This window comes from Sciurus carolinensis, chromosome 15 (genome assembly GCF_902686445.1).
Source record: "Sciurus carolinensis chromosome 15, mSciCar1.2, whole genome shotgun sequence".
In the NCBI taxonomy this organism is placed as follows: domain Eukaryota; kingdom Metazoa; phylum Chordata; class Mammalia; order Rodentia; family Sciuridae; genus Sciurus; species Sciurus carolinensis.
In genome coordinates this window covers 5,364,987-5,386,531 of record NC_062227.1, presented here as the reverse complement: position 1 = coordinate 5,386,531, position 21,545 = coordinate 5,364,987, and the positions used below count along the sequence as shown (strand labels likewise).

General features: G+C 48.3%; 1 protein-coding gene and 1 pseudogene across 1 annotated transcript; one reads left to right on the top strand and one right to left on the bottom strand.

Annotated features, from left to right (window-relative positions):
- The first annotated feature begins 4,839 nt into the window (after nt 1-4,839).
- LOC124965683 (cyclin-dependent kinases regulatory subunit 2) lies at nt 4,840-5,446 on the top strand. Its single transcript, XM_047526799.1, has one exon. The coding sequence runs from the start codon at nt 4,929-4,931 to the stop codon at nt 5,166-5,168; it is 240 nt and encodes a 79-aa protein (XP_047382755.1). The 5' UTR covers nt 4,840-4,928; the 3' UTR covers nt 5,169-5,446.
- A 1,935-nt stretch (nt 5,447-7,381) lies between these two features.
- Nucleotides 7,382-7,758, bottom strand: LOC124965823 (60S ribosomal protein L30-like; annotated as a pseudogene).
- Nucleotides 7,759-21,545: the final 13,787 nt, after the last annotated feature.

Sequence of the window (21,545 nt, the reverse complement as noted above, 5' to 3'; positions counted from 1 at the left end):
TTTGACAATAAACCAAACATCTAAATAACTCCCTCCCAGGCAAATAAATAAAACATCATTTGGTATTTTTACCAACACATGGTATTATCAGAAGCCTCCAATTCTGGATGTTGGGTGTACAGCACCAACCGCTTTGGTATTAACTTGAACTTCTTGATTAATGAGATAGCCATTGATGTTTTTGTCCAACTCTGCACAAATCTTATACTGTCTTAATTACCACATTTGTAAAAATAATAAATCTAGATATCCATTTCAGTAGCTTCTCTAACCTTTTTCTAAATTCACACCATCCAATGCCATAGCTACTTGTTCAGATGTGCTGGAAAGGTAAATTACACACCAGATTTTGAGGACTTAGTACCGAAAAGAATATAAAATATTTGTTGATAATTTTTATGTTGGTTACATGTTAAATTGATAATGGTTTGAATGTACAGGTTAAATAACATGTAGTACTAAAATTAATTATACCTGTTAATTATTAATTATACTTTTTTTTTTTTTTGCGGTGCTGGGGATTTGAACCCAGGGCCTTGTGCTTGCGAGGCAAACACTCTACCAGCTGAGCTATATGCCCAGCCCTTAATTATACTTTTTATGGGACTTCTAGAAAATCTCAACTGAGGTATGTAGTTCACCTCTTTGGCTTGGGCTGCACTTCTCTCAGGTGGGGCTCTCCTGGAGCTATCTGGCTTTTCAATGACTTCTCTAGTAAAAATTGTAAGGCTGCATGTTTTCTACAGGTTTTTCCATTTTGTCTAAGCATTCAAATGTATTAGCATAAGAGTGGCCATAAAAATTATGGCATTTGCAGGCAAATGGATGAAACTGGAGAATATCATGCTAAGTGAGATAAACCAATCTCAAAAAATCAAAGGAGGAATGGTCTCACTGATAAGTGGATGATGACACATAATGGGGGGTGGAAAGGGGGCAGGAATGGAGGAAGGAGGGACTGTATAGAGGGAAAAGAGGGGTGGGAGGGGTGGGGGGGAGAAAAAAAATAACAGAATGAATCAAAAACTATTACTCTAGGTAAATGTATGATTACACAAATGGTATGCCTCTATTTCATGTACAAACAGAGAAACAAGATGTATCCCATTTGTTTACAATAAAAATTTAAAAAAAAGAGTAGCCATAATATTATGATCATCTTAATGTCCACAGCATTGGTAGTGATGTCTCCTTTTTAAAATGAAAATCCTAATCTGGGTTATTTGTGTCTTCCCAGGGCCCAGATCAGTGCTTTTTCCTTTTTTCCTAACCATCATGCTAGAGACGTGTCAATTGTTAATCTTTTTTATTTGGGGGGAGTACTGGGGATTGAAGGGTGCTCTGTAACTGAGCTATGTGCCAGCCCTCTTTGAGACAGAGTCTCACTAAATTACTGAGGGCCTCGAATTGAGATCCTCCTGCCTCAGCCTCCTGAGTCCCTGGGATTACAGGTGTGGCCCCTACCCAGCAATTAGTCCCCTTTTTAGGAACCAACCTTGACCTTGTTAGTCCTCATTTTACACGTTTGCTTTGTATTTCACAAATCTCTCCTGTACTTACTACTTTCCTTTTCAGTCCTCTTTGTGGTTTTAGCACAGTGGTGCACACCTGTAATCCCAGCAGCTCAGGAAACTGAGGCAGGAGGATTATAAGGTTGAGGCCCTCTGTAATTTAGTGAGAGCTTGTCTCAAAATAAAACAGAAAGGGCTGGCCATGTGACTCAGTGTTAAAGCACCCTGGGCTCAATCTCTAGATCACCAAAAAGACAAAATAAAAAAACCTCCATGTTTTTTTTTTTTTCTTGTTTTTTTTCTCCAAATCATTGAATGGTATGCTTGAATTATTGATTTTCAAATGTTTTTCTACTCTGTGTTTTATATTCCACGTCTAATATGTATCATTTCATTTAGTTTAGTCTAAGTGTTTTTGAGTTTCCATTGTGATTTCTTTTTGACCCATAATATATTTCAGAATATCTTTCGTCATTTCCAACCAAGTGGAAGTGTTTTCTTTTAATTATTGATTCAGTAATTGACTTCTAACAATTGCCCTGGGGTCAGAGAAGTTTCCTCTGTAAAGTTGGATGAGACTTACTTTTATGGTCCAGAATACTGTGCGTTTCTGTATGTTCCCTGTTTGTTTGAAAAGGCTGTATTCTGCAGTTGTTGGGGGGCAGGGTCTACACAGTGTTTAGTGCAAGTTTGTTAATTGTGTTACATCAGCTTTTTATTGCTAGGACCAAAATACCTGACAGTAACAACTTAGAGGAGAGAAGGTTTATTTTGGCTCACAGTTTAAGAGATTCAGTCCATGGTCAGTCAGCTCTGTTGCTTTGCGCCTGAGATAAGGCGGTACATCATGGCAGCCAGGCAGAGAGAGAGAGAGAGAGAGAAGAGGACAAGAGAGAGAGAGAGAGAGGAAAGAGAGGAGAGAGAGAGAGAGAGAGAGAGAGGAAAGAGAGGAGAGAGAGAGGAAAGAGAGAGAGAGAGAGAGAGAGAGAGAGAGAGAGAGAGAGAGAGGCAGGAAGGGACCAGAGAAAAGGTAATCCCTTCTAGGATACATTCCCAGTTACCTACTATCTCCAATTAAGTCTCACCTCCCAGTAATCCATTCAGCCATCAGCAGATTAATCTGCTGATTAGGTCAGAACCATCATGGTGCAGTCACTTACCCAAGCCCTCACCTCTGAACACATGAGTCTGAGGGACATTTCTGATCCAAACTATAGCATTCTGCTCCTGACCACAAACCCTAACATTAATCATGCGCAAATCTTCTGCATCATCGACTTTTCTTTCAACTACTGAGAGCAAACATTTCCTTCCCATGATTGTGTGTTTATTTCTTATTTTAGTTGTCAATTTTTTTATTTAAATATATTGAGGTTATGCTCTTGGGTGCATATAGATTTTAAAACTATCGTTCTTGTGAATTTGGCCTTGGATGATTGTGAACTGTTAAAAACACATGGGTCATCATGAACAGAGTGTGCATACAAGTCTGGAGGCAAAGGCCATTCTGTGGAGGGCTAAGTGCGGAACACCTGGATTCACAGCGGGGAGGAAGGCCGTTCTGGTTACAGGTAGTGGAGCGCTTGGCTCAGTGGAGCTCCTGCTGGTGTTTCCCAGAAGGTACAAGCTGCAGTGTCGGAGTCCGCTGAGGAGATCTGAGCAGCGATTTGAGAGGGCAGCTTGGTGTCTCCCAGCTGGTGCAGTAAATGTGAGAAGAGAGAAGAGGAGACTGGGAAGCAAAACGAAATCAACCTGAGGATTCTGAATCTCCTTGGTGTGTTTGTTCTAGAAAAGGTCAGCAAATATTTTCTAGGAGAACCTAAGGCTGTGGTGGAGCACCCACTCGATGAGGAGATCAGCGTGGACCAGGAACTCACTCCCCCATCTCAACAGAAGCAGGAAGAGGCGGCGGGTCCTACTGACATACCGGAAATGGGACGGCATGGGGAGGGTTACCAGGGGACACAGCCAAAGCCGGAGGCTCTGCAAGGCCACTGGAGGCCACGGGGCACTTACCCTGGGCTCCAACCCAAGACCAGGAACCTGGCCCCAGACAGCACCACCCCTGGCCTGCAGAGCTGCTGTTGCAGGACCTCCGGCGGGTGGTACTGGAAGACAGGGCTCCCAACCTCTGGGATGCTTCTTGAACCTTAGGATATCAGGGAGTCCTCCTGGTTGAGTGCACTTCCTTGGGACCTGTTGTCCCTTCCTCGTTTGTTTCTTCTTTTTGGAATGGGGATGTCCAGCCTGTGCCTGTCCGCCTGGCATATTTGGGGAGCACAGGACTTGCTTGGTTTCAGAGCTGGAGAGGAATCCTACCCCCCTCCCACGTCCAATGGAGATGATATTTAAATGAGCTTTAAACTTCAGAGTCAATGCTGGGACTTAGGAGTTGGGGGAATGGAATGAAGGTATTTGTCATATGAGAAACACATGAATTTTGCAGGGGACCAGCTCAAGTGGAATGCCTATGTGTCCCCACCAAATTCCTATGTTGAAACCCCATTTCTCAATGCGATCCCCACCCAGCCTGTGGTACATTTGTTACAGCAGCCCAAACTATGACAGGCATTCATAAAATGCAGTTGTTCTGGTATAAAAAGGAACAAATTACACACAACAAGAAGCATTTTGAATCTTAAAAATACTGTGCCAAGTGAAAAAAGCCAGACTCCTCAAAATATATTCTATATTATTCCAATTATATGAAGTTCTGTAATTGGCAAAACAAATCTAATTTTTGTGACTGAAGTCAGATCAATGGTGTTGTTAAGGGTGGGTGGAGTGGGATTACTGAGAAGGGCACAAGGCAATGTTCTGGGGGCAGAAGTGTTCTGGATCTTTCTCAGGATATTCATTTGTTAAATCCCCCTGAACAGTACAAATGGACCACTCCTTTACAGCGTAATGAATAATATCTCAGTTAACTGAAAGTAGTTGGCCCTGAGTATCCACAGGTTCTTTGTCCACGGATTCAACCAACTGTAGACTGAAAATGTTTGTTTTTTTTAATAACAATTAAAAACAAAAATAAGAATTAAAAATACCTGTACACACCTGTGCACACCTGTAATCCCAGTGGCTTGGGAGGCTGAGGTGGGAGGACCTAAAGTTCAAAGTCGGTCTCAGCAACTTAGGCCCTAAGCAATTCACTGAGACCTTGTCTCTAAATAAAATACAAGAAAGGGTTGGGGATGTGGCTCAGAGGTTAACCTGGTTCAATCCCTAGTACCAAAAAAATAAATAAAATACAGTATAGCAAGTCTTTCCATAGCATTTACATTGTTTTAGGTTTTGTAAGTAATCTAAAGTACGTGGGGGAGTTAGTCGAGTCGTTGCCCTGGGTAGAAACGGACGTGCGTTCCGCTTCGCTTGTTCTTGCAGTCTTCGGTTTCCGCCCTGTTGTGCGCCGGCAGTATGGCCCACAAGCAGATCTACTACTCAGACAAGTACTTCGACGAGCACTATGAGTACCGGCATGTCATGTTACCCAGAGAACTTTCCAAACAAGTACCCAAAACTCATCTAATGTCTGAAGAGGAATGGAGGAGACTTGGTGTCCAACAAAGTCTAGGCTGGGTTCATTACATGATTCATGAGCCAGAACCCCATATTCTTCTCTTTAGACGACCTCTTCCAAAAGAGCAACAAAAATGAAGTATATCTGGGATCATCAATTAAATCTTTCGCAAATTTAATGTATATGTGTATATAAGGTAGTATTCAGTGAATACTTGAAAAATGTACAAATCATTCATCCATACCTGTGCATGAGCTGTATTCTTCACAGCAACAGAGCTCAGTTAAATGCAACTGCAAGTAGGTTATTGTAAGGTGTTTAAGATAAAATTTCTTCTAGTCAGTTTTTCTCTTAATATAAGTGCCTGTTTGACATTACCTGTTACTTTTGTTAAATAAAGTTTGTATGTTGCATTTAAAAAAATAAATAAATAAAATAAAGTACGTGGGATGATATGCATGGATGATCTGCAAGCACTATGCTGTTTTCCAGAGGGACCTGAGCACCTGAGGATTTTGGTCTCTGCTGGGTATCCTGGAACCAGTCCTGCACAGATGCCGACACCTGTGTGTAGCTGAGGGACAACCTGGTGAGACCCTGAAGGCTCAACCTGCGTCCCTGCTCTGTTCTTCCTTTAGTTGACTTTAAAAATCACCGATTCAGGCAGGTGTGGTGGTGCCCACCTGTCAATCCCAGCAACCCAGGGGCTGAGGCAGGAGGATCACAAGTTCAAGGTCAGCCCAAGCGACTTTGCCAGGCCCTGTCTCAAAATAAAATAAAAGGCACTGGGAAGGCAACTCGGTGGTAGAGTGCCCCTGGCTCTAATCCCCAGCACCAACACAACAACACCATTTTAAAATTAAAAATCACCAATTTTAGCGAGTAAAGTGGTGCACACCTGTAATCCCAGCTACTTGGGAGACTGAGGCAGGAGGATGGCAAGTTTGAAGCCAGCCTGGGCAACTTAGCAAGACCCTGTCTCAAAATTAAAAAAACATTAGGGCTGGGGAGATAGCTCAGTTGATAGAGTGCTTGCCTTTCAAGCACAAGGCCCTGGGTTCAATCCCCAGCACCGCAAAAAAAATTTTTAAATGGCTCGGAGTGTAACTCAGTGGTAGGATGCCCTTGAGTTCAATCCCTGGTACCAAAAATGAAAATATAAAAAAAATTTTTAAATCACCGATTCAGAGAGATGGATAATGGCCCTGAGGCGCAGAGTAGCTGGTGACAGCCGATGTGGGCGGGGAGGGGGGGGGCGCCGCAGGCCCCGCCCCGCTGCCTTTCCCTCGCCTCGGCCCCTAAGTCTTCCTTCGCAAGGTAGAGGCCCGCATGAGGACGCCAAGGACGTCCCTGCAAAATTTCATACTAGAGGGTTATTTTGAAGTGTGAGAAAGAACACTGAGCACAAGAAAAGCAGTCGTGGGCATCGGGGGCCAAAGGCCAGGACAGCAGCACCACCCTCTGCTCCCGGGTGGGGACTGAGACGTGGGTGCATCCCTGCCGTTGGACCTGAGGTCCCTGACACCCGTCACCTGGGTGACAGGCAGGGAAGGCGGAGGGGCGCTCAGTAGACCAACTGGATCACTCAAGAGGTCAGGGCACGCTCCTTACCTAGAATCGTGTAAATGCCAGGAAAAAATATGACTCCAAAGTGGGAAGCGGGGACCCGGAGCAGAAGGGCTTGGAAGGTAAGGAGAAGAGGGTGCTTGGCACAGGCCCTTGAACCCCACTGTAACTTCCCGGATATGTACAGGCTGCACTGATAAAGCAAGCATCACTTTAAAATTGGCGTGGGCTCCAAAATCTGTGTGCAAGGTAATATTCATTTAGTTTCCCCAACAATGATGATGATTTCTAGAGCAATTTGAAAACATCCAAAGCCACTAAGGTGGTCTGTTAATGAAAGGTACCCACCATGGGGAGCACGATTCACCATTGCTCTGTGTTTCCGTGTTTTCCCAAGTTCATGCTAAAACCAAGTGGACCAAAACCATTAAAAGCAGTCCAGAAACAAGGAGGCGAGACTGGGAATGGAGTGGAATCCCTCCCTCTTTTTGAGCCACTTTTTACCCGCTCACTCCTAATGGTTAACCTAGTGCATTAAACACAGAATTAATTCCCTCTGGTCTAGGGTCATCTGTCCTAAACCCCACCATGGACTTCAGGACAGCAAGCAGGTTTTGACTGGCACTGTGAAATGCAGCCCTTCAGAAATATTAATAAAATAGGGAAAAGTGTGCGTCTCTCAGTGCAGGGCTACGTTCAAGGCCTCGTCTCCGGGACTTGCCCACACCACCCATCCTGGCTGTGGGTCTCCATTTTTTTTTTTTTTTTTTCTTTTGCAGTTCTTTTAAAACAAACTCTGCCAAGTTTTATTAAAGAAAAATTTTGTGTGTTTTACTTTTCACCAGTCTGTTCTGGCATGCTTCTAATGATATCAGAATCACCTGGTTCAATGATAGACAGTGTGCACACTCTGTAGTATTTTCCGCATGTATTGCCACTGTAGTGGTGGACACCAGTTTTGGCCAACATGGCATAGTACTCTATTTCAGATTTCCTTAAAGCTGGACAGTTGTTGGCGAGGATGACCAATTTCGCTTTGCCCTGTCTGATCATCTTCAGAGTCTGTTTGTACACCAGCACCTACTTTCCACTTTTCATAACAAGCTGGAGCCTAGAGTCGATAGACTCCAGAGACTTTTTCGTCATCTTTGCGGCCACCATCTTCCTGCCTTAGATGCAGGACGGCCCCCAACCAAGAGCAGCCGTCAAGATGGCCGGAGAGCTAGAAAAGCGGGTTTCAATATTTTACATGGCAGACAGTGCATGCAGAGTCCCACATGGCTCGAGTCCCACTTCCTCAGCTGAGCTCTCTTGCTGGCTGCCAAGACCCCTCAACTGAGACCTCTTTGATTTGTCTTCTCGAAAGAGCCGCTCTCCTGTTCACACGCCCCTCCTGGGACAGTCTGCATCCAGAAAGTGAGCCAGCAGGGCCGTCTGAGGGCTGCTCAGCTCCAGGACTGCCCTGGTGCTTCATGGTGACCACCTTGCCGCCCAGCTTCTTGCTCTGCCCAACCCTGCTTCCTTCCCTTCCAGAGAGTTCACCTCAAGGCAGCTTCCGGGGATCCCCTGCCCCTCTTCCTTCATGCTGAAGGTGTCTATGGAGCTCAGGCCCGAGGAGACCATCCAGTGTCCTCATGGAAATGGAACCATCACACCTGGGGCCTTGATACACCTCCTAAGGCCTCAAGCAGGTGCTTCTCTGGGTCAAGTCTTTTGCTTAACTCCTGACGTGACACTTGACCTCCACAAATTCTTCTCTATCCCTGAGCCTCCTCTGCCAGATGGGAAGGTTCGGCCAGAGAAGTACTGCGAATCCTCTAGCAAGGCCTGGTCCTATCTCCTCCCACACCTGTCTCCAGGGCCCACTCAGGTCCTACCACGCCCCAGTCACCACCCTGACTTCCCTGAAGGTCCCAGGTAAAGTCAGGCCCTGGCTCGGGGCGCCTCACCTGGGGCCTGCAGCCAGAGGAGGACGCTTCTAGCTCCACAGGATTTCCAAGGTGCAGCCGGCCTGGGAGGGTTGGGCCCAGGGACTCCCTCCCACCCGGGGGAAGAGGCCCAGGCAATCATTCACTGAACCAAGAGGCCATGAGGGGGAGAGCTCAAGCTGCCTCTGGTTCCCTTGGGAACTGGAGGGGGTGTCAGGATGTGTTCCCTTTCTGCTCTCAGCTGGGAACAGAGCTGGTGGAGAATTTTCCCCTCTGAGCAGAGAGAAACCTCTCCCCTCCCCCGCCCCGCCCCCACCACTCCCACAGCCCACCAGCTCTCGGGGCTGGGTAAGCAGTTCGGGGGCCTTTCTTCCCCCACACAATTGACGTGGTCCATTCAGACGCCACATGGAACACTCTTTTCGTCACTGGGCTCCCAGCTTCTGGACACATCATCTTGTCCAGCGGAGCCCAAACTGAACAGGCTTGTGCTCACCCAGTGACATTGTTCGGGCTTTCTGTAGCTTTAAGAGTTAAGATTTCACCTTATTTTTCCTGCGGGTTCCTGCGGACATTGAGTTCTGGCTACTTATCCCCCCCTGAAGCTGAAAGGTTCGATTCTTCCATCTATCCATCAACAAATGGCATTGAATGCGGGTGCTCAGTGACCCAGGATGCCACTGGAGACAAAACACACTATACATATTTTCTGGTCTCCCTGGAAAATTAGTGCAAACACTTTCATCACCGCAGAGAAGGAAAATATGCCGGAGCAGCGGAGATCTGCTTTGTTTTTGTTTTGTTTTTCTAAAGGAGGTCCCCCCTCCTCCAAACAGGGAGGCTTATATTGTTCTTTGACTGCAAATTAACCAGTTAAGTAGAATCCCGTGTGTCCCTGTTGTCTGCAAGCCCAGGCCCTCCTCCCTCCCTGGGCCTCTGACATGCCCCAGGATGGCTGCCTCTGCTCCTCCAGGTAGTGTTGTTTGAAATCAGTCCATTTTTGCCCCAGCTTGTTAAAAGCAGCACTTAAAATGTTTTAATTCCAATTCACACCCTATCTGTCCTGCTTCTTAAGCTCCAGTTTAAAGAAACCTCTCCTCCTCATGAATCAGACACCAAATCTGTAGAAAACAGGTCCGGTTGTTCGAGGTTTTCCTCCCTCCCGTGAAATTTTTGCCTTCATAGAGATACAATCTTGCCCCCTGGAAATAAAGGTGGGGGAGAACCCCGGGGCTCAGGGCCCTCCCTGTAGCCTTCACGTCCTGCTCCCAGTGAAGTCCCGCCCTCCGCTTGGTGGAGAGGACAGTTAATCTCCTGGGACACAGAAGTGGGGCCTGAACGCTTTAAGATGAACATGTTTGTGTACAGGGTGGTCTATTTAAAACCGTTCCCATATGATGCAATACAACTTGAAAAGGAAACTCTTTCAGATGAGTCATCGTTTAACAATAATAATTAGCATTTGGGAATCTTGCTTAGAACACCCAGCAGAAGACTATTTTATTGATTTCTTAAGAGTTTCCACACTCTGGCTGAGGCCTCAATCAAGACACTGTATTAAAGACTGACATCCAAATTCATTTGCACAAGTTTGGAATCAGGAAGATTAAGTATAACAACACTTGAAGGGAAAAGGGCTTAAGGAACTTAGAAGATTTCAAATTCAGATAAGCCATCAGTGGAATCTAGCTGTTGGAAAAGCCAATAAAATGTTGGGATGCATTAATAAAAGCCTAAGATCTTGAACAAAGGAGGTGGTGCTCCCATTGATGGTGCGGCCACATTTAGAGAATGTGTTTTAGTTACAGGTGGTACTTTTTGAAAATAGATATTAACAAATCAGTGACAACCTGAATAATGAAGGCTCTGGAAACCACCCCAAATAATCACAACTAGAGTCACATCTGGATTCAGACTTACAATCTGGTCACAGTCCCAGCTCTATAACTTACAAGTTGTGATCCCGGGGAAGTGTCTGAATCTCACCTCAGTGTCCTCATCTACAAAAATGGTGATAACAATACTACCCATACGATGGGTTTATTGAGGATTAAATAACTGATTCATATGTAGCCGAGGCAGAGTGTCCGGCACTCAGCACGCATCAGTGACTCTTAAGTATCATTGTCGACATAGGAATGGTCATCGTGAGGCTACCTCATGCTTGTTTGCATTTTCAGTTTATGAACTGACTTTCTGTCATTGGGCTAATCATGTTTCTCACGTCCACACTTAATGTGAATCAGTCATGGAGCATCCCTAAATCCGAAAATCTGAAATCCACGATCTTCCAAAATATGAAATGTCCTGAGCACTAACAGGACACCACGCATGGAAATGTCACACCCGGAAACCCTTTCACGTGCAAAATCATTTTAAAAACTCACATTCAATGACCTTCGGGCTGTGCGTTCGAGACATATGCGAAACCTAAGTGAATTTCATGTTTAGACTTGAGTCCCTTCCCTAAAATATCTCATAATGTATATACAACTATTCCAAAATCTGAAAAAATCTGAAAGACAGGCATTTTTGATAAGGGACACGACATCTGTATTATTCTCATTTGCAGAAGAAAAGAACTTCCGGTCATCTGCCCTGAGAGGCCTCTGCGGTCTGCTCAGGTGGCCACTCGACCGTCTCCCTTCCCACCACTGTGTCTGCAGCCCAGAGCAGCATCTGAGCGACCGCAGCTAGTAGGTAAGGAGGGGTCCCGGAAGGCCCAGAGGGAGGGTCCTTGCAGGAGGGTGGGTCACCTCAAGCCTCAGTCTGCCAGGCCTTGGGTGAACGGCTGTGGAAAGTTCTGATACAGCCACAGTGCAGCTGACCACCTGAGAGTCCCCCACCCACACTGACTGCCTGAGAGCCCCCCACACCTATGCTGACTGCCTGAGAGCCCCCCACCCATGCTGACCGCCTGAGAGCCCCCCACACCTATGCTGACTGCCTGAGAGCCCCCCACCCATGCTGACCGCCTGAGAGCCCCCCCACACCCACACTGACTGCCTGAGATCCCCCCACCCACGCTGACCACCTGAGAACCCCCCACCCACTGCTGACTGCCTGAGATCCCCCCACCCACGCTGACTGCCTGAGAGCCCCCCACACCCATGCTGACCGCCTGAGCCCCCCCACCCACACTGACTGCCTGAGAGCCCCCCACACCCACCCACACTGACCGCCTGAGAGCCCCCCACCCACGCTGACTGCCTAAGAGCCCCCCACCCACGCTGACTGCCTGAGAGCCCCCCCACACCCACGCTGACTGCCTGAGAGCCCCCCACCCACACTGACTGCCTGAGAGCCCCCCACACCTATGCTGACTGCCTGAGAACCCCCCACCCACGCTGACCACCTGAGAGCCCCCCCACACCCACACTGACTGCCTGAGATCCCCCCACCCACGCTGACCGCCTGAGATCCCCCCACCCACGCTGACCGCCTGAGAGCTCCACACCCACTGCTGACTGCCTGAGATCCCCCCACCCACGCTGACCGCCTGAGAGCCCCCCACCCATGCTGACCGCCTGAGATCCCCCCACCCACGCTGACTGCCTGAGAGCCCTCCACACCCACGCTGACCGCCTGAGAGCCCCCCACACCCACTGCTGACCGCCTGAGATCCCCCCACCCACTGCTGACCGCCTGAGAGCCCCCCACACCTATGCTGACTGCCTGAGAGCCCCCCACCCACGCTGACCGCCTGAGAGCCCCCCCACACCCACGCTGACTGCCTGAGAGCCCCCCACCCACACTGACTGTCTGAGAGCCCCCCCACACCTATGCTGACTGCCTGAGAGCCCCCCACCCACGCTGACCGCCTGAGAGCCCCCCACACCCACGCTGACCGCCTGAGATCCCCCCACCCACTGCTGACCGCCTGAGAGCCCCCACACCCACTGCTGACCGCCTGAGATCCCCCCACCCACTGCTGACCGCCTGAGAGCCCCCCACACCTATGCTGACTGCCTGAGAGCCCCCCACCCACGCTGACCGCCTGAGAGCCCCCCACACCCACGCTGACTGCCTGAGAGCCCCCCACCCACACTGACTGTCTGAGAGCCCCCCCACACCTATGCTGACTGCCTGAGAGCCCCCCACCCACGCTGACCGCCTGAGAGCCCCACACCCACGCTGACCGCCTGAGAGCCCCCCACACCCACCCACGCTGACCACCTGAGAACCCCACACCCACGCTGACCACCTGAGAGCCCCCCCACACCCACCCACGCTGACCGCCTGAGAGCCTCCCCATCCACGCTGACCGCCTGAGAGCCCCCACACCCACGCTGACCGCCTGAGAGCCCCCACTCCCGCGCTGATGGCAGGGCACCTGGAGCGAGTGAATTACCTTCTCTGCACATCGGTCTCCTCATCGGGAAAACACGCCCCTCTCTATGGGGCGGTTCCTGAATGAAAGGCGTAGGTGACGCGGAGACCAGCCCTTGGAAAAAACGAGGACATGCCCGCCAGAGCGTGACCAGGGCGATTTCAAAGCAGGCCAGACCAGCGAGCGTTGGAACCTCAGAAGCACTCAAGGCCAAGGCTCCTCTCAGCCGGGCAGAGCTACTGGGAAGACGCGGGGTTAGACCTTCTTCCACCGAGCCACCACCGGGCGCGACCTTTCCTGGAGTGGAGGCTCCCACCTGTCCCTGAGCCCGACCTTCCCCTTGGGGCTGAACCTGGCTCTCCAGGTCCCGGGCAGGCATGTCCTCCTCTGCTTCCCCTCTGCTTGGGGGATCTGGGGTTTCCAGTGCCTTGCATTTACCCTCCTCAGCCCTTCTCTGCATTTGTCTTAGGCACCCCCATCACTTCTGGTCACCCTTTTTGCCCAAACTCAGGTCACAGAAACCCTCACTTGGGCTGGCCCTGGTCTCCTAAGCCGGGAGCAAGGGGCTTCAAATCCTGCACTCCACCTTGAGACGGCTGCTCAAGGTCATGGGGTCCCTGCCACTGAGAGCCAGGCTTTCAAGGGAGGTCTTGTCACTGAAGGAAGAGCGACTTCTTTAAGTGGGGTGCGTGCTGGTGGGCAGGTGGGCACCTCTGTGAGTGGAGGAGAGGGAAAGACGACTCGGGTTTCATGTCAGTCTTTTCAGGTGGGGCAAGGTGATGTCACCCCCCTGCTGTGGAACAAGCATGTGGTAGGACAGCACAGAGCCAGGAATGAATAAAAAGGAGGCCCTTCAAAGCTCATCCCTGCTTCTGGGGTTTTTGTTTTTGTTTTTGTTTTGTGCCAGGGACTGAACCCAGGGGTGCTTAACCACCGAGCCGTTTTGCATTTCATTTAGAGACAGGGTCTCGCTGAGTTGCTCAGGGCCTTGCTAAGTTGCAGAAGCTGGCTTTAAACTTGCCATCCTCCCGCCTCAGCCTCCCCAGTCACTGGGATGACAGGCGTGTGTCACCACACCTAGCTTCATCAGTGCATTTTTGTATAAAAAAATCTAAAAGGTACTGTGTGTACGCACACGTGTGCGTGTGTCCCCGTTTGAAAGCAAATACACCTGGAGGTTGACACTGGTTCTCTCTACATAATGGATTTCAGGTATTTTAAATCTTTTCTCTCGAGTACTTGTGTGTGTGTGTGGCAGGGGGGTAGTGAAGAAGGAACCCAGGGTCTTGCACGCACGAGGTAAGCACTCCACCACTGAGTTACACCCCTGGTCCTGCATTTTTTAAAAATTGACAATGCCTTGGTCTTGCCTGATAATAAAGAGCTAAAAAGCCTTCCCACAGCCCAGCACTGCGGCTCGAGCCAGCCCTAAATCACCTCCAGTTTCCACAAGGTGGGGAGTGGGCAAATCTGCTCAGGGCCACTCTCTCCTTCTTCTTTACCACCAGGGTTTTATCTGGGCCGAATGACCCAGAAAGACGCCCAGTCCTAATCCTTAAGAAGTTAATGTCATTGTTTTAATATCATTGCAGTTTTCTCCTATCAAGTGCCAGCAGCAAATAGGAAAAGTTTGTCTGAAGCATGAATTCCAGTCTTTAGTTCTATCTAAGAAAACTTCAGCACGGAGCTGAAGATGGCAGGAGCCAGGTGGGCCAACACCCGGATTTAGCCTGTGGGCAGGATCCTTGGTCAGGTCTAAAACCCCTTCACCTCATCACAAAAGTCGGGGATTGGGGTTAGACTCCAAACTGGGGGAATCTTTTTCATTGCTCTAACAAAGCCATGGACGTAGACCACAGGAAGGGAGGCAGGTGAGGTGTGAGGCTTTTCCTCTCTGAAGTTTGGCAATTCTGAATGTCACAAAGGTCCTTTGTTTAAGAATATTGCACGTTCCAAGCAATTCCTGGAATTTTTTAAATGGCTTCCATTTTCCTGGAGTAGAAGCTGGTAAGGATCTGCTTGGCTCTCTGCCTCTGCAGCCTTCTGCTGGAGCCACTTCCCCCCCCAGTTTGGGGGTTCAGCCCTCCTACCCCGAGGCTAGCAGGGGGAAGAAGAATGAATCAGGTTCTCCTGCTCACCTGGCTCAGCTACAAGGAGGAAGCAGCTCCCTTCCTGTCTGGGAGCGATGGACGTTTTACACAAGTGAACAAACCAAAGATGTGTTTTGTAAAATCTGCTCATAAATACAAGCAAAGGTGAACTCTTTAAAAGTAAAGTATTCCAAGACACTTGACCTCCATGGTCAAAGTGTGTGACACAGGCCTGCTTCTGAATGGTCACTGGAGACAGAAGGGACTCTTTAGGACTTATTTTCCAGGAAACATCCCATTTAAAGGAAGGGGAGGAGAAAAACACTTAAAAGATTCCCATGAAGCTTCCACTATACACTGCTCCGCACAGAGCCTCCTCCATGAAAGGCCTGCGCATTTCCATACCACCGCATTATTATTCAGACCGGTCAAAACGGTGCAATTTTTTTTAACTTAAGGAAAGTAATTTGATGAAATTTAACGGCCCTAATGAATTAAGCAGAGGAAAATGCAGAAGGCTTTAAGAACAGCAAACCTCTTGAAATGAAAGCGCCTATACATTGTTCTACTGACACTTACTAGCAGAGCGAACCAGATGTAGGTTGCCAAGGGAGGTTCGGCTTGTAAATTGCAAGAAAAGCCTATACTGCCAGGCTCCGCTGGGCTCTGCTTTTTCTTCGTTAAAATGCACTGTCAATCAGGTTGAAAAGAAATGTCTCATTAACACCATAGGGCACCAAAAAATTGAGCGTCAGAACTCAGCTGCTGTCCCTTTTTTACAACTGTATCTCTCTAAGCAATTCCGGTCCCCCTCCTTCCACCCCTCCCCCACACCACTGCCCCTCCCCCATATTCTTTGCTTATGATCAAAAGCATCTGAGAAATTGCAAAATGCAGGGCATTACACAACTCCCTCTTTATAGCTGTGAACCGGCTAGAACTCAAGTTTCCAGCCACTTCCCTTCTTTTCATGCCCTGTATCCATGGGAGGATCCAAAAACACAATGGAACCTAACAGAAACCAACAGGTTCCATCTTGAAACCTCCCTTTTTAAGATGGAAGCATAGAAAGAGTTCTAGCCTGGGATCGTCTCTTCTGGCTTCACCACTGAGCCACTTGTGTCATTTGGGGGATGTTCCTTCCCACTGCTGAGTCTCGGCTTCATTGCTCAAAAATTAGGGATAAGTAAGGCAGTCCTGGCAGACTGGGGAATCCGTGGAGGCCAGGTATTCAATGTAAGAGGTCCCTGTCATAGTCGATGCACTCTCACTGTCACCCCAGGCTCTGCAGAGTGGGCTGAAGTCCGCAACTTTTGCTTACGGTGTCCTGATGCTTCTTGAAGGGTCCTGGTCCCTGAGCTGTCCTGGGTGCGCTGCTCTTGTCCAGAGGAATTTCCATTGATCTCTAAGCCACTCTCCCCTCTCCTCCTTTCTGCACTTGGCTACCAGCTTAGTCCTAGTTAAACCCCACTTAGTAAGCCGGTCTCGCTGATGGAGGATCCCCTCGGGGCTTGGAAGACCATGTAGTGAGGCCACTCTCTGCTCGGGGACTGCCGTGTCCCTCGCCTAGTCGATTCCGCCTGTGAACTGTGAAGTCTCTCGTTCCTCAGGCGAGCTTCTCACAGCCTCTTTTATTTCTTGGAATGCTCTCAACTTGGCCATCATGCGTCTCGTGTGTGACCTCCCTGATACCACCTTCGCTCGCTGGTTTCCTGTCTGGGGCTTTGCTGACCCTCTCCCACGGGGCCTTGTTTCCGTACCCTCTCTGGTTGCTCTCTGTAACCTCACCTGAAGACTTCCTTGAAGCCTGGGTATAAGGCTGCTCGCCCAGAATCTGAATTTGCCATTCGCCACATGCACTCCAACCCTGCTCATTTGGACCTAAATTCTTGGCTAAAGTTTACCAGAACACATGGGGGTGTGAATTTGGGCCCCATTTCTGCATAAAGGTCTGGCCCGTGGATACGAATTCTCACAGTTATTACCCCCCTCCCCCAGTAAGTGCCGAAGGAGGGCAGAGTTCTTTCCCATGATCCTTTGAAGGAGCAGGCTTGACTCACCCTTCGAAGGTGTGTTTACATAGGCCTCAAGTGTATGTGGGGGGGTCTCTCTCTGACTTCTCTTGTCCCCCCATTACCCTTCGGAATCCCTTAAAGCCATCACTCCAGGCAACGGGGGATCGACATGGATCCCCAGGTCCACTGCTGGCTTCAGCTCTCATCGCTCCAGAGTCCATACATTTTCATAATTTTGAAATTTGAAGATTTCCTTTACTTTCTGGAAAAAAAGTAGTTATAAAATGCATTACACATAGCCATATGTTTTTAAAAGACTTTTTAAAGAATCAAGCATTTTGGGGGAATTTATAGGGAAATGGTTTCCAGGACATCTAGTCTACTGTGCTGTTGTTACTTTTTTGCAAGACTTCCTGGTCCTCCAAATAATCTTTCTGCTCTTCAAGCTTGCTGAGCACATTACAGACTCTTCACATAGCTCATGATATCTGGTATCTTGCCTCACTCTGACTCTCTCTCTCTCTCTCTCTCTTTAACTCTCTCTGTCCCTCTCTCCCTCTCTCTCTCTGGGGTGGGATACTAGAGGTTGAACCCAGGGTACTTTAACACTGAGCCATATCCCCAGCCCTTTTTAATTTTTTATTTTAAGACACATCCTCACTAAGTGGCTGAGGCTGACCTTGAACTGTCTTTCCTGCCTCAGCCTCCCTAGGTGCTGGAATTACAGGTGTGGACACAGCATCCAGCTGATGTCCCGTCCTTTAGAACGTCATAGCCACTCTATGTTAGTCAGCTTTCTAGTGCTATAACACAATACCTGAGACAATGAACTCATACAGAGAAAACAATTGTTTGGCCCACAGCATCACTTTTCTGTTACCTTGTGGTTTTTTTTTTTGGATTTTTTTCCTTTTGTTTTTTTTTTTTTTAGACTTTTTTTTTTTTTTCCCAGGGCCGAGGACCGAACTCAGGGCCTTACGCGTGCAAGGTAAGCGCTCTGCCACTGAGCTAAATTCCCGACCCCATCACTTTTCAATAGGTCATGCTGAACAGCAGCATGACCGAAGGTAGAGGGGCCTGCCTGAACAGCGCCATGGCAACCTCGGGTTCTCTGGCGGGTGTCTGGGGAGACCAGGTGGAGTGTGAGGCTACAGTCTCCCACGGAAACAGAACAAGAGATGAGGCCGGAGGGAGAGGCAGCCGCCCTGTGCCCTAGGCTAAGTTCATACATAACAGACCAAATGCCATTAACTCATCCACCAGGCTCCAATTGTCTCATGTAATAACCACAACCATGATATGTCATATGTGGTGCTACTCCGTGCACAGGAAGTGGCACACAGGTAGCTTTTAATCAATGGAGTGGCGCTGTCCCAACGATGCATTGGGCGCATGCTGGTGTAGAGGGAAGGAAAGTGGAGTCAGTCCGATCCTCCAGCAGCGGTGCTGCTCAGCGGCTAGGAGTCACCTGGGGAGCTTGCTGACAGATTCCCAGGCTCCAGCCCCCGAGGTGCCAACCCAGTAGTGTCTCCAGCTCGCTCTCGGGAGCTGCTGTTGCTGCTGCGGGTCTTGGAGTGCTCAGGAGTGCCGAGGTAGGAGGCCTTGGCATGAGTCAGGCAGATGATCCACCACCCTTGCAGGCCTCTTGACCATGGGAACAAGAGGACCGGGCCCACAGAGGACTCCGCCCTTCTCTCGTGATTCAGGGTGGTTAGTGTGTCCTAGTGTCTAGGGTATGGAGACAGAACCAGGTGTGATTCACTCTTCCCTCTCACCTGACACCAATGGTGTGCCTCACAAAGAGTCGTTGGTTAAACGTGAATGTGGCATGACTGGGTGGCATGACCTGGAGTCTCTATGGTTTCAAAGTGATGGGAGCTGTTTCAGGCAGATCATCCCCCCAGTGTGGAAAGGGGGTCACAGCTGGCAAGTGTCAGTCTCCATGGAATGGCTAGGAGCACTCAGTTGACTCTTAGAAATAGGGACAAGGGGAAAAAGGAAGTTCAGAATGTGTTAACTTTTAACTGACATTCCCAGGGGTGCCTAAGCCCCCAGAGAGGATCTTCCAAGAGCAAGACTCAAGAGCTAGTCCATTTAGCTGCAATGAAACCATTGCAAACCCTTTAGTAAAATAAACTTGTTGATAGAGAATTAGGAAATTTGGAGGTAACTTCTGAATTATATTATTTTGTTGATGAAATAATTTTTCCTCACAGAATTAGGAAAAATAAATGGGTCAATGCTCTCATGGGGGATTCAGTGACGCAAAGAGGTTTCTACAATAGTGTATTTATTATAACAGGATTTTGTCTCTGCCAAAGTGGCAGTGACATGAAAGGAATCTGACCAGTCTGTTTTCCCTGAACTCTTCCAACGGGAGGTCTGAGGTTCCAGAACTGTAGTCATCATTTTGAAATGCAGGTTGATCCAAAGATGGGATTAAGATAAGCAAATGAGCTTAATACCCACCCTGGAATGCAAGTCTTGCAAACAGTAAATAGTTCAGTGCTTTACTGTTATCTCATCATCTCATTTTCTAGAACGAATTAATCTGCCTACAAAACAACCTCCCTGACCACCAGGGTTACTAGAGATAGGTTTTAAACCACAAAATCTAATGATACTCCAAAGCCAATTCACAAGACTCCCCTGAGCATAGCCTTGTTTCTATAAATAAAGGGAATTTTTTCGCTCTGAGGTGTAAAATCTGCAAATTATTCCATCAACTTTGACAACATCTATCAAGAACCAAAATCTGAAGCTGGCAAGGGTGCAGAGAGCAACGGCAGAACCACACAAGGCTGGGCGTGCTTGCCAACGCTGCCCGGTTACTGTGTTTTGGGTCTCAGTTCACCTAAAATGCTTTTATCTTTAGATCTCAGGTTAAAACTAACTTGTAGAGTTTCTATCAGAGTCGGTTGGCGCTAGGAAAGTTGAAAGGAGACCCTCCTGGTATCTGGCCTCCACCCATCTTCCAACAGTGGGACTTCTTCCTCTCTCCCTTGCTGAGCACTAGGCTTCCTGAGCCACCCTTAGCACCTCCCTGTCCACTCCTGTGAGCCTATGTGTGAGTTTGGCATGTGGCCAGCCAGATCAGGCCGGAGGGGCTGAAGTGTAATTAAGTTGCACATGAGTTTTTATTTTAAATCGACTTGGAGAAAACACCGAAAGCAAACTTGAGGATCTAGAGAGATGGTGACTTTGGTGGCTATTTAACAACCCATTTGTAGGTTGGTGCCCAGTTTGTCAAATGGCACATGGTGAGCTTCGAACACACGGAGATGTTCATTAAGCATCTTCCATGCACCAGAGGCTGTCCTGATTACTGGGACCAACAAGAATAGGTGACCCATTCCTGCTGGTAGCTCAAGGTCTCTGCAGAACACAGGGACCCAAGGAAACAATTGCAACACTCCGATCGTTGTTCCACCTCTGAGTTTCCATTGCATTGGGTATGGACGTCTTTTGGCACTTACCTTAAAATTTAGTTTCCCCAGACACTGACCCAGAGCCAGGCATAGAGCAGGCTTTCAAATATATCAAAACAATGGTGAATGAATAAACAAACAAATAACCTATTATTGAATTGCCAATAGAGTGTATCAGAAAAAATCAACTCTGGCTAGAGAAAAAGGAAGTCTCACAAGAAACCGTGATTTAAGCTGAGGTAGAAAGCAGGTCTAGCACAGTGTGTGACCTTGAATGAGCCTGTAATGAGAGTCAGATGGCTTCCACTGAGTGGCGGTTCAGGTGAGGAGAGGGGGGCTGGAGGAAAGGGGTTTCAGGCAGAAGTAACTCCAGCACCTCACACAGCACCTGGCATGTGACAGGAACGCAGTATTTACTGATTGAATGAATAATGGAAGAATAGATGGACAGAGTTCCAGGGGCAAAACTGGTTAGCTGAAGTACTTACAAAAATAAATGCAGAGGGACTGGGTTTGTGGCTCAGTGGTAGAGCACTTGCCTGGCATGTGTGAGACACTGGGTTTGATCCTCAGTACCACATAAAAATAAAGAAATAAAATAAAGGTATGGTGTCCATCTACAACTAAAAGAATTTTTAAAATAAATAAATAAATGCATATACAAAGTCACCAGTAATGTGGAAAAGTAGACACATTTGGAGAGGGGTATATCTGGAAAATTATATAATGATAAGAAACAGATGAAAGAAAGAGAGTCAGAAAAGAGCCCCCCGGAATCAGATCTGGTGGGGACCATGCATCGTCAGTCTTCAAGCAACAGAATGGAGCATGGCAGCTCATGGAGAAAAGATAATGACTCTAAGGACCTCAGTCTCAAAGGAGCTGACCACAGGGAAAGCAAAAATCAGAGGAGTTAGGGAGGAAACCAATTGCTTATAAGCTGGAGCAAATCTGAGTCAGCTATATTGCACCAAGTACCTCAAAACAAATTGCCTGAAGACTTGGTGGCTGTAAACAGCAAGCCTTCGTTACCTCACAGGGTGTCTGTGAGTCTAGAATCCAGGAGCGCTCAGCCTGGCGGTTCTGGCTCAGGCTGTCTTGTGGGATCACAGTGAGTATGCTGGCTGGGGCTGGAGAGCAACTGAACACATGACGGA

Bases quoted from the DNA above. Each gene is read 5' to 3' on its own strand.
- LOC124965683 (XM_047526799.1), top strand. From the start codon at position 4,929: ATGGCCCACAAGCAGATCTACTACTCAGACAAGTACTTCGACGAGCAC.